The sequence below is a fragment of the Leptodactylus fuscus genome, unplaced genomic scaffold, assembly GCF_031893055.1.
Source record: "Leptodactylus fuscus isolate aLepFus1 unplaced genomic scaffold, aLepFus1.hap2 HAP2_SCAFFOLD_706, whole genome shotgun sequence".
NCBI classification, from domain to species: Eukaryota; Metazoa; Chordata; class Amphibia; order Anura; family Leptodactylidae; genus Leptodactylus; species Leptodactylus fuscus.
In genome coordinates this window covers 7,488-19,934 of record NW_027440742.1, presented here as the reverse complement: position 1 = coordinate 19,934, position 12,447 = coordinate 7,488, and the positions used below count along the sequence as shown (strand labels likewise).

General features: G+C 40.7%; 1 protein-coding gene across 1 annotated transcript in view; it reads left to right on the top strand.

The window, feature by feature from the left end:
- Positions 1 to 11,417, top strand: part of LOC142188734 (microtubule-actin cross-linking factor 1, isoforms 6/7-like) — a 48,348-nt gene extending 36,931 nt beyond the window's left edge. The window contains exons 37-40 of the mRNA XM_075261972.1: positions 2,760 to 2,877; positions 5,851 to 6,062; positions 9,365 to 9,479; positions 10,151 to 11,417. Coding sequence (XP_075118073.1) covers positions 2,760 to 2,877; positions 5,851 to 6,062; positions 9,365 to 9,479; positions 10,151 to 10,386 — 681 coding nt within the window. The 3' untranslated portion in view covers positions 10,387 to 11,417. The remainder of the gene's footprint in view (positions 1 to 2,759; positions 2,878 to 5,850; positions 6,063 to 9,364; positions 9,480 to 10,150) is intronic.
- The last annotated feature ends 1,030 nt before the right edge of the window (positions 11,418 to 12,447 follow it).

Sequence of the window (12,447 nt, the reverse complement as noted above, 5' to 3'; positions counted from 1 at the left end):
AATAATGCTACTGTATCTAGATTTTGCTGTTGCGTGCTTGTTATGACGCACCCTGGTGTTTTTATTTTCTTTGCAGAATGTTCACCTCGTGTGTCCATTGCTTATAAAGACGTTTCTATTGTGCAAATTGTTATTGTCTGTTCTGTGCACTAGGAAATAGGAATCACTCTGCCACGGATGGGACTGAACTGCTAGGCATGTGTGTCTACCAGTATCAGACATAATAGGTAGAATAGGTAGACATTTTAATAGGGAATGAATGAACAAATGGGGCTGCCATAACAATTGCACTATCTAGACAAAAGTGCATTTTTTTTTGTTGTAATGATTTTTACTGAAAAACTATTTTTGTACGATCTCAATTTGTGTTTAATCATGGACCAAGCCTAAGAAGGCAATGCTCTAGTCTGTAGTATTTACACTTTATGCTAGGTTCACACCTGAGTATGTCCTGCTGTTCTTCTGGTCTGTCAGAGGATCAGAAGAATGGAAAAACAGACACTACTGGATCCATTCTATTATGGACATGAACAGAGCCCAAGAGACCCCATTGACTATGTTGGCGTCCATCACATCTGTTGCATGTCCATCTTTTGTTTTTTGTTTTGTTTTGGGGGTTTTTTAAACTGAAACTAGTAAACGAAAAAGTCGGACTTGCGGGACTTTTTTTTTTTTTTTGTCCAGCAATTTCCAGCAGACACCGACGGAGGCTCTAAACATAGATTCTGATGCAAATGGGAACCCAATCTTAGCTAGTGCAGTATCTTTTTTATGTCACTAATATGCAGTTCTGTTATTGCTGTCAATGTTTCACTAAAGATTTTTCTTTCTTTCTTTCTCCTTGTGCTTTCTCACATAGTTCTTCCTAGGGAATCAGGTACAGTGCATACTGATGCTGCTGCTTTTCTGCCCAATAATCACATGCTTCCATACTAAATTGATTCATTTTTTTCTCTTGTCGTGATAATGTAACTATAGATTTATCTAAGCTGTTTAGGAGATGTATACAGACCTACCTGTCACGCAAATAAACCCACAGTGCTTAATGTGGATGCTCTTTGATGTGTGAATGGGTCTGCATGTCAGAATGAACAGCTGTATTATTTCTGAGGTGTTTGCATAGCTACATGCTATTCATGATCTTCATCACAGCTAAAGGTGATTGGAACCTTCTTGTGAGATGTCCCATAAAGCTCTAATCCTGGGAACTTTTTACTGCAAAAAGTGATAAAGTCATAGTAAAAGTTCCCCCTGAAGTTATAAACTACCACTGGGACATAGATCTTACAGGAGCCCACTAGCCGGACAGCTGCATAAGCATGTAATCGGGTCTCAACTTACCATAATTTAGTAATGTTACTAAATTCCTTTTTGGGACTATGTCTGATTGGGACAACTAACTCCATTTCCATAACTAATCATACAAATTAAGGATGGAGGGTTGTGGATGCTTTATACTCACACCCTAGTAGATCATGGGAGAATGGCAAGCTTCTTGTAATTTATAGCCAGATTTTCCTGGATATCATTGGTGATTAAACTGCTGTTGCTGAATATAAAGCTTTGAGGGCTGAGGCTTATTCTAATTCCAAAAAGGGGGCACCCCCACTAAGTAGGATAAAACGTAACCTTTATTTATAATATATTTTTTTTTAATTAAAATACCCCAACACAGTATTCGGCCCCTATAATTCTTGCAAAGGGCAAGCCTCTATGAAGGATCAGGACCCACCATCAGGGTCCTGAGAACTGCGGTTTTGACCGCACACCACTACATTGTTTAGGGTGTTAGGTAGCCATAGCCTGTTATCATAGGCAGGGTGTTTGAGAATGTCTCCTGATGATTTAGAACAAAAGAAACGCGTTGAGACAATGTAGATTAGACACACTATAGGTGTGAAAAACTTGCTGTGATCCTGAACAAAAGTCAGCAGTGAACACTGAGGCTCTGGGTTATCAATGAGCTTTAGCTTCAGCCTGAGATTAGGGATCACAGATTAGTGACTACCTATCAGTTTAAATGAACTGCTAGATTGTGGGCTGTGTTTGTGTGTTAATGGGATTTGCTCCACGTTGTAAATATCTACAGACAATAGGGAAGTCTTGTTTATTCAATATCAAGCTGCAGCTATCACACTCAAATCCTTATTCACCAGTGTACAGCTTCAAATAGTATTGTGGGGTTAATGCAAACGACACATTGTAATCAGTGTTAACACTCTATAGACTGTCCTCTGGTTTGCTGGATGAGAGGTATATAGTGTGCAGCAAGTGTAATCTCAGTCACAGGGAGACGTGTGAAGCATTTGTTAGAAACACACCCTGTGAGTCTGGGAGGAATTTAATTCACTCTTATTCAATCTGTAGAGTGGATAGACACACTTACACATATGCCCTTTGCAAGAATTATAGGGGCCGAATACTGTGTTGGGGTATTTTAATTTTTTAAAAAAAATATTATAAATAAAGGTTACGTTTTATCCTACTTAGTGGGGGTGCCCCCTTTTTGGAATTATTGTAAAATTGGCAACCCTTGATCCAGTGTGTTCTAAGGCTGAGGCTTATTCCCCAGATCTGCAGCAAAATTCATTGGTAATATGTGCCTGTGCACACTCAGATTCATTTTATACTATGAATCTATAAACAGACACATATTGACATATATATTTATCTATATATGTCTATACTGATAATTGGGTGACTTGTACCTGGATCTTGAGATTTTCTGCTTTAAATGACCAGTTTCTTGGTTTTCACAGTTTGGAGATTCTCAGCAGTTGCGCTTAGTACGTATATTGCGCAGCACGGTGATGGTACGAGTTGGAGGAGGCTGGATGGCTCTAGATGAATTTTTGGTGAAAAACGATCCTTGCCGAGGTAAAAAATTTCTGCTACTCACAATGTAACCCTATTTATTTATGCAATATGTTTTTTTATTTTAGCAAGTAGTTAAAACTTTCAAAATAATATTTTTTTAGGCAGATTGGTCATGCAGTGTGTACATTTGTAAAGGTTTTCTGTATGGTATTTCTTCAACATTGATATACAGTTGTGTTCTCCATCTAGCAAGCTTGCATCCAGTTCTACCAAGGTGGTGTTAGTGTATCACTGGCCTAAAATCAGCTACGTGCTTACAAAAGAATGAGGATTTCTGGTACACAGGAAAGCAAATAAGCGTATTAACCAATTCATCTAGACTAGATACGGAAATAGTCCAATAATGGGTGACGTATCATGGTTGGAATTCTGCGTGTAGTAGTCTTATTTTCATGGTACCAAACAAATGGTCTCTTCTTTACATTTCCATTGTCCAGCAGGGTTCCAAACATGGCATGTCTACATTCTCAACCCAATGGATTTCTACAGAATCTTGGCTTAAAAGTCATTTAAACCAGCCATGCACACTATATATTTGTTAAAATTCTGATATGAACAGTGTCAACTGTTGCCTGACTCATAGTAGTGGTTTTGGGTTTATGGGTAGGGGCAGGTGTTCCAGTTGCTAGTCACACAGTCTTCCAGATGTAATAAGTAAGTTACTGCTCCCGCCATCTTCAAGTACTGTACCAATAGGTGATCTTTACTGTGTCAAACATCACCCATCGTATTGCTGCTTGGACACAGTTAGACAGAATTATGAAACTGTCTAAATGAAAAAAAAAAAAAAAAATTTTGTCATGGCAACCAATTATCATTACGAAGCAGCACTACAAGGAATTAAAGCAGTGCTGTGATTGGTTGCTTATGGTTTTCTTTTAGACACTTTCATAAATCTGCCCCAATCTATTATTGCGCAGATCTGTGCAACAATCGTGGTTAAAAGGAAACTTAAGTCTACCTACTGCCATCCCGCCACCAGGGCGCAGTATGGTATCATTTTGGACACTTGGGGAGTTGGTTTGGTTCCTGTTTGGTTTGTTAATTTGCCTGCTGCATGGAGCGTACCGTATCTGAAGAGGGTTTATCTGTTATTGTAATAGTGCATGTACTGCATGTATTCACTGACCTAATCTAGGATCTGGTGTTTTATGGCCTCTGCTTCTCTTCATAACATATTTCTGTTCCTTCAGGATATGATTTGTCTGCACATTGACCCCATTTAAACCTTAATCTTGATAGAGAATCTTGGTTTGGCTGTACATTTTGCATGCCTTACATCATGTCCATTTCTTTCCTCTGCACCTCTTTATCCTGCTTAGTTCATCAAGGGACTAAATTAAAGAGAACCGATTCCGTCTCATCCATAGGTTTGGGTAACCGCACCTTTTTATTTGTAGATGTGCTTATTGTTATATCGAGCAATATGTTTTACCTGTTCTAGCAAGGAACTATATATTCTGGGGAGCCCCCACTCCATATCTCCACTTGGAATTAGTATTTTGGGATCACGTTACAAAGAGTCTCTAAATCTGATTACAAGGAAGCAAAGTAAGAGCCCATTTACATGGGCCAAGTATTAGCATTTAATAAGTGCCAGTTGACAGCATACAGGATGTCGTTCAGCATCAAGTTACAGCAATTATTGGGTCTGTGTTTACCCGATCGATCAATAGTCTGATCTTTTCTCCCCCATATAGTTCCAGTATTGTCTGCAGCACATCCTTGTTTACTCCCAGCAATGTGCTTGTGACTTTTGAGCATCTTCTATGCTGCAAAAATGTAATCCACCAAAAAACTAGTGTAGGACCAGTGACAGGGCCTTAAAGATATTAAGAGAGTGTCTGTCATGAAAGCACAAGCTTTAAGCTCCAGACATTTTTGCACCAGCTATCGCACTTGACATTGTGCTTGAGCATGAGGCATAAATTCTGTGTAGGATTGAGCTCCAGAGTGAAGAGGTACAGACTGCATTGTTACTGCAACTTTGTTACATCGCTGCCATGTTCTCTTGTCCTGCTAAGTTGACTTGCCCTTTCTCTTCCCTCAAGTTCAGTGACAATTCTCTCTTGTGCTAAAGGCTTAAAGGGGTATTCCCATCTCCAGGATCATATTTCAACTTTTATCTTCAGCTGACTAAAGTGTTTTAGCCAATGCATTGCTTTATCTATCTTGCTCTGTTTGTCAGACACTACAGTGGTCAGCCGACTCCCTGTTCCCGGCCAGCTCTGTTCTCTTCTCTTTACTTTGATTGACAGCTTATGGCTCTGGAAAGTGCCTTTACCTGCTGAGCCCTGGTAAGGGCTAGAAGAGGGGTGACTGTTATCTCTGTATGTAAATTTCAAGCTAGGAGCACACTGCTGGCCTGAGCTGTACATACACAGAGGAGACAGGAGAGAAGGAGAAACACTAAGATGGGAAAACCCCTTTAAATAATGTACGACTACCTATGTGGAAACCTTTTTCTATTTTTCTTCGTCCCTGGCAACCAGTCTCTAACATGACTCTGCTCTGTTTGCCAAAACTTAAGGTGGCATCAGCTGAGAAAGTGAGAGCAGCATGGCACCATGGATGGCAAAACACGCAAAATGTTAGCTAACATTTATCCCCTAGGCACAGAACAGGAGATTAGCCTCCAATCGCTGGGGTATCCATCACCAGCGATGTTGCTTTGCCGTATAGTTGATGTATATATGGTATAGATATGAATGATTCTATACCTTTACATGAATAAGGTGTAAGATCCAAATAACTATGCTTGCCCTGAACTCATGCAAGAGTTACATAACAAAGCGTGTCGCTTCTCAGATATTTGACTCTTAACAACCCAACTAAACCTATGTTTGCTGGCTATATATGGACTTGTTTTACTAACCTTAATTTGCGTGTTGCTTTTTTATAATCTTTTTGCGTCTTGCTTGCAAGTGACAAGGTTATTATAGATGTAACCTATAATGTTCTTATTTTAATCAGCAAGGGGAAGGACTAATCTCGAGCTACGAGAGAAGTTTATACTACCCGAGGGGGTTTCCCAGGGAATGACCCCCTTCAGGTCAAGAGGGCGAAGGTCAAAACCGTCTTCCAGGACTGCCTCTCCTACTAGGTCCAGCTCCAGTGCCAGCCAGAGTAATCATAGCTGTACATCCGTCCCGTCCTCACCTGCTACTCCTGCGAGTGGTTCAAAAGTAAGTTATGTGCATATTTGGTATTCTGACATTAGCATATGTGTTGTGGGATGCCACACAAAGTACAAAGGGCAGCGTCTTCTACTTTGCTGTGTTCTCATTTGTCAGTGTGTATATGCAATACAACTTCCCCAGCTTTGCCTTTTATGCATGAAGTACTAGATTCAAAATGTTAAAGCCCTCTAGATATTTCTGTTTTTGATTTGGGATGAGGAGTGGGATCTTGAATTTAAGGGTCATGCAAGAATCCATGTGTTGAACTAAACAGACTAAGATTTACGTGCAACTTTTTAAAAAGAGTTTGTTAGTGTTGTACTGACATGTTTGGGTCTCTATGGGTACAGACTGCAAACAAACTTAGGTGTAGTCTGATTTTAAAGTTGTTACTTGACTCACTGCCCCTTTTCTTTCTTAACCTATGACCTGAGAAGAAGATGATGAGAGAGAAGAGAATAACATGAGGCACATAAACATTGTCACTGAGACAGATAAAAACAATAAGAACATATAAAAAACACTGGAGAGTGGAATTCTTAAACAGCAGAAAGTTTGGGGGTTAAGTCAAGAAATGTATCTGAGCCTCAAAGAGAAAGTTAGGTTTTAAAAGGGTTAACTTCTGATAGGTGCAAACACACCATGACTAACACCTGTCTAGATAACAAGGGTCCTGCCTGCTTTGACCACTGTGTAGATGTCTCCATTCATTTCTATGTGAGTCCAGAATATAGGTCTGTTGCTGATACGACTTCATTCAAGACATTGTGCCAGAGTAGGCCCATTAAATGGAAAATAAAGGGTCCAAGGGCTGGGATCTAACATCTATTAGACCTTTATGACATATGCTTGAATACACAATACATATTTACACTGAGAATATCCCTTTAATTGAATGTTTTCTGTCATTAAATGTTGTCTTATATGATATGAGTGTCTGTTTTAGTCCTTTTGTTCAGATTTTGTTTTAGATGTATTTTTTTGTTTGCATTTTTGTGACAACTCATCACCCTTCTTCATCTTCGCTCGCTTCCCTCATTCGTCCTGTGTGCCCTTGCCCCTGTTGCAGACTCCACAGCAGCCATCTCGCTGTTACGAGAAGCCCTGGCTTGTAAACAGCAAGGCTGGCACGCCCCCTAGGGGCTCCGAATACCCAGACTACCAGATCCCATCATGTGAGGTAGAGTATGGTCCTCTGCAGTAGAGCCTCCACCCTTTCCAAGAGCCATCTTCCTGCTAACATCTTCCTCGTCATGTTTTCCAGAATTAAACTAACTATTGTCTTTGGAATGGATGAGAATTACTTGTGTCATTATCCTAATAAATCTTTCCCATTTTTGATTGATTTTCTTCTAATACGTGAGGATTAAGGCATGATGACACTGGTTGAAAAACTAAAAAAAAAAAAAAAAAGTCTCTACTAAAGTTACCATGCAGTTTTTGTCCTCCAGTATTAATGCATGACTTAATTACACTAAGATTTCTGCAAATTCTTAATCTTAATTCTTTCAGATTGGTGCTGACTCAAAATATCATTAGAAAATGATTAAATGTATGTTAAGATTGCATGCCTGCTCATGAATGTCACTTTAACAGCACAGTTTGATGGTAAACGTTCACAGGACATGGTCATTTATTTGTATGGACTGTGATAAACACACTTCTTATTTTAGTAATCTGGAATGTTTGCTTATACACACCACTACAGAATTAAGATTTCCGGTACTCACATATGATAAATCATTTGCAGTATGCATTTATGGTACAACAGCCAAGAAATTCCTAGATGGATTAGAGAAGCCAAAATACCAGTAACCAGAAGTTAAGAAGCCAGTAAGATGGCAGATAGCTGGCATCCAGTCTGGTAACATTTATATGGACGAGATCTATACTAAAATCTTCTATAGACTTTCCCTCTTCTCCGACCGTAGAAGTTGGGAGAGAAGTGGGTTGGACATGTTGTAATTCACCATGCCATATCCATATGTTCTGCCAGAGTTGTCCAGCAGCAGCTTACTCCCCTACTCCTATTGAGAGCTGAGCATCGATTCCTTAGGGAAAATAGGAAGAGCGGTATCTGTTGTGTATGGCCAGCCCTGATGTTAGTCTTCAGGATGTACATAGACCTAACTAGTGTAACTAATAATATGAGTATGTATAAGAGAGAGCTATACACAGCAAAACTTCTATTCATGTTGCAATCTATAGAAGAACATCTCAAGTAGTTTGACAACAAACTAGGGTAAAATAGACTAGCACAGTGAAGCTTTACTCTTAGCTGGCTAGTAAAAGGTGCCAGGTAGAGATGAGCGAGTACTGTTCGGATCAGCCGATCCGAACAGCATGCACGCATTGAAATGAATGGAAGCACCTGGTACTTCCGCTTTGACGCCGGCCGGCTGCTTAAAGAGGACCTTTCACCACTTTTGGGCCCATGCAGTGTTATACACTGCTGGAAAGCTGACAGTGCGCTGAATTCAGCGCACTGTCGGCTTTCCCGATCTGTGCCCGGTGTAAAGAGCTTACGGCGCCGGTACCGTAGTGCTCTATGGTCAGAAGGGCGTTTCTGACAGTTAGCCAGGAACGTCCTTCTGCCTCGCGGCGCCAATCACGCTGTGCTGTGGAGCGGGGAGGAACTCCCCCCTCCCGCTCCTGATAATGCTCGTCTATGGACGAGCTGTGTGAGCAGAGGGAGGGTCGTTCCTCACCGCTCCACAGCACAGCGCGATAGGCGCCGTGAGGCAGAAGGATGTCTCTGGCTAATGGTCAGAAACGCCCTTCTGACCATAGAACACTACGGTACCGGCACCGTAAGCTCTTTACACCGGGCACAGATCGGGAAAGCCGACAGTGCGCTGAATTCAGCGCACTGTCAGCTTTCCAGCAGTATATAACACTGCATGTGCCCAAAAGTGGTGAAAGGTCCTCTTTAACCCCCCGCGTGCCGTCTACGTCCATTCATTTCAATGCGTGCGTGCTGTTCGGATCGGCTGATCCGAACAGTACTCGCTCATCTCTAGTGCCAGGTTATCTGAACTTGTACATATGTATAAATCTTACCCTAAAGCCTATTTATATGTTCCAAGTTTCACATATATTAGTGTCCCTTTAAGTTGTGCCAAGTGATGATGTAGTTGAAGATAGATCATTCCTAGAGAATATGAAGTGACTTAGAGTGTATAGTTCTGTAGATTGTAGTAAAGCGGCATACACTTTTATTCAACAAGCATGCCAAATACCTAGAAGTGCTGGCAGGCTTGTTTATTGCAGTAATTACATCTCATTCATTATTTGTCACCATTTTTAAGGTAACGCCAGCACAAAGCAGTAAAATGAAGAAAGCTGCTATCCATACAAGCCGCTCTTCCCTGACAGGGGACATATCTGGATCCACCCCTTCTGGTGCCAAAACAGGTCGACCTGGTAAGTCATTTTCTAGAATACTATTGCATGTTGAATAGTGTATGCGCCTTAAATGTGAATTTTTTTTTTTTTTCTTTCAATGTTGCAGTAAGTTTCCATTTCCATAAATCATGCATGTTCAGTGAGAATGGATATGGTTAACCCCTGAGCTACTGTGAAGGTTATATACACAGGATGCCTTGACTACTCTTTCCAATGCAGTTGTAACAAAATAAACTGGCACAACATACCAGCCAGATAAATGTCAAAAGGGCACCTTTGTGGTATTTGTCCAGTTTATAGTAGGATATATGCCCTTACCTGTTACCAGAAGATAACATAGTTGGATTTGGAGCTGGGGGGAGGTGGTATTTATTGAGACTCTTATAGATTTCCGGTATAACGTGCAACAGTTTTCTGGCATGCGTTATAGTAAATTTATCCCCCCACTTTCATATATAAAGAGTGGAGTCCATTGAGTCACTGGGCAATGTCAGAAATTGGAGCCAAAATATCTGCAGGAAATCTGAACGTTCTGTTATGTCATTCTACACTTTTCTTTCCTTTGTTAGACAACCCCTTTAACCAGTCAAGTTAATGAAGATATATAGCAAATGTTTAGCATGAATACTGTATGCAAATTGATTGATTATATACTGCTCACAATTACCATTCACACCTTCTTATTGTAGACCCTAAGAAAAGTGGCAGCCGTGCTGGGAGTCGTGCAGGAAGCCGTGCCAGCAGCCGCAGGGGGAGTGATGCGTCTGACTTCGACCTTCTGGAAACACAGTCCGCCTGTTCAGACACTTCAGAAAGTAGTGCTGCTGGCGGACCCTCCCGCAGAGGACTGTCTAAACCTTCTAAAATCCCCACCATGTCCAAGAAAACTGCCAGCACTCCTAAAACTTCAGGCACCAAAAGATAGTCCTAACTGAAGCAAATCTCTGGCACAAGAGCAAATAGCCTATAAACATGGCAGACCATGACATTTTCTATCATGCACTGTACATCTGGATGTACGCTGATTCTCTGTGGAGAAATTTCTATCGTCTATACATGTATACGGGAAAAATGTTTATAACTGCCTTATCTGTTTCTTTTGTTTTTGTATGTTACTACTTCCATGTGAATATTTCTGTAGATACAAAGCCTTGTGTGAATTCCTGGTAAGATTCAGGGACTCTAGTAGAACGAAGGAGTGTAAAACAGGAGAGTAGGTGGATAAAGGTCTGATTTTGTGGGGTATGAGACCCTTTTTGTTAGGGTTATCATCCTGAGGCAACACTACTAAACTTTAATATGGAAATCCTCTGTTTTGTATATGAACTATCCTTTATTAAATTGCAGAGGGATCAGAGACTGACATGAGATTTTAATAAGATTTAGTCTTTCTGAATTGACAGCACTTGCACATCCTGCTTTGACCATGTGATAAAGAGATGGTCTCTTGCAGCGACTGCCGCTGAGAAGGACAGTGCGGGATCAGCCACACGTGACAATAAATTCCAAGCCTGGTGCAGCATAGATTAGCGTATGCTTCTCCACAGCCATTTTGCACTCATGCCAGATTCAGCTGACTTTCTAATTGTAAACTACATTGTTTTATTTATCTGCTTAGGATTTTTCTTATTTATTATTTAATGGTCATTCCACTTAGAATTTGTGTGACATGTTCATTTTTGTAACAAACACTCACAGTTGTGTGTCCATTAAGTGGGACTCACCAGCACAATTCCCTCCTCACGTTTGTATGCTGGCTTCCTCTGACAGACCGACCCTGTAGGGTGGAAGTGTTAGAGCTCGGATGGATCCCTCCTGTTATCGGTCATTACATCCAGTTCTAACCAGGCTGCTGTGTGATTTTTCTCAATTAGTTTGCTACAGAAATTGATGCTGTACCAATGAACTGTTAAACAACAACACTTTTGTATTAAAATTGCTTGCAGTAACAACATATTCCCTATGCCTTTCTCATTTGTCCTAGCCTTGTTTTTTATTACATAGACACATAAGTTGTATGTAATATATTTTCTGATCTTGTAGGATTATATTGTACCTGTGCCTAAACAACAGGCTGGGTTCACACTTTCATAATACTACCGCAAATCCCACCCTGGCAATGGGTCTGATGACCCAAACTAGCAGCATTATAAGTCTATCTGATGCTGTAAGTGCAGACATTAATCCTTTAGTCATGGAGGGATTTTCAACTTTAATATGGGCTACATAATATGTTCATATACGAAAGTGTAAATTCAACCTTCTCATATAAAGTGACTTCCTTCAGATCTGCCAGTTTGCTCCAGTACATATATGAGCGGGCTACATCTAGTCACGCCTGCATACTTTATGCATAGTTATGATGTGTCTTTACAAAAGAGGAAGTCAAACGAGTTTCTTCCTCATTAGAGAGCGGAAGTGTCCTCTGAGATATAGATGAGGCTGCTTGTGTCTCTGAGGTGTCTGCTCTGGTATCATATCTTGCCAGTCTCCTCCACACAGAAGTTTCTGCTGTCTTTTGTACCTCTTCTCACTTCTGCATTTGGAATCTTTTAATAAGGGGGTTTGCTCTGTTATCGCCGGTTACCTTTTTTTTCTTTTTATAAATCTTACTACCCATCCCACCTGCTTGGGCACCAGGGTGGCGATGGAGCCGTGGAGGCACTGTGCTCGATGGCTTATTGACTGCCGTGTTCTCCCTCCTAATCATCGGGTAACTCTGGAAACCTCTCAAGTATGTGACCTAGCTCAAGCACTTCGAGATGGAGTCCTCCTTTGCCAACTGCTTAATAACCTGATGCCTCATAGTGTCAATTTGAGCGAAATCAATGTCCGACCGCAAATGTCACAGGTATGGACTAGTGTTATACTCTCTTATATGTTACCATTATATACCTATAATGTTTTTAAATATGCATCATTGTACAGTCTGCAGTATCCACTCCATGTTATTTACTACAGCTAGTATTACTTATTGTACCAGCAT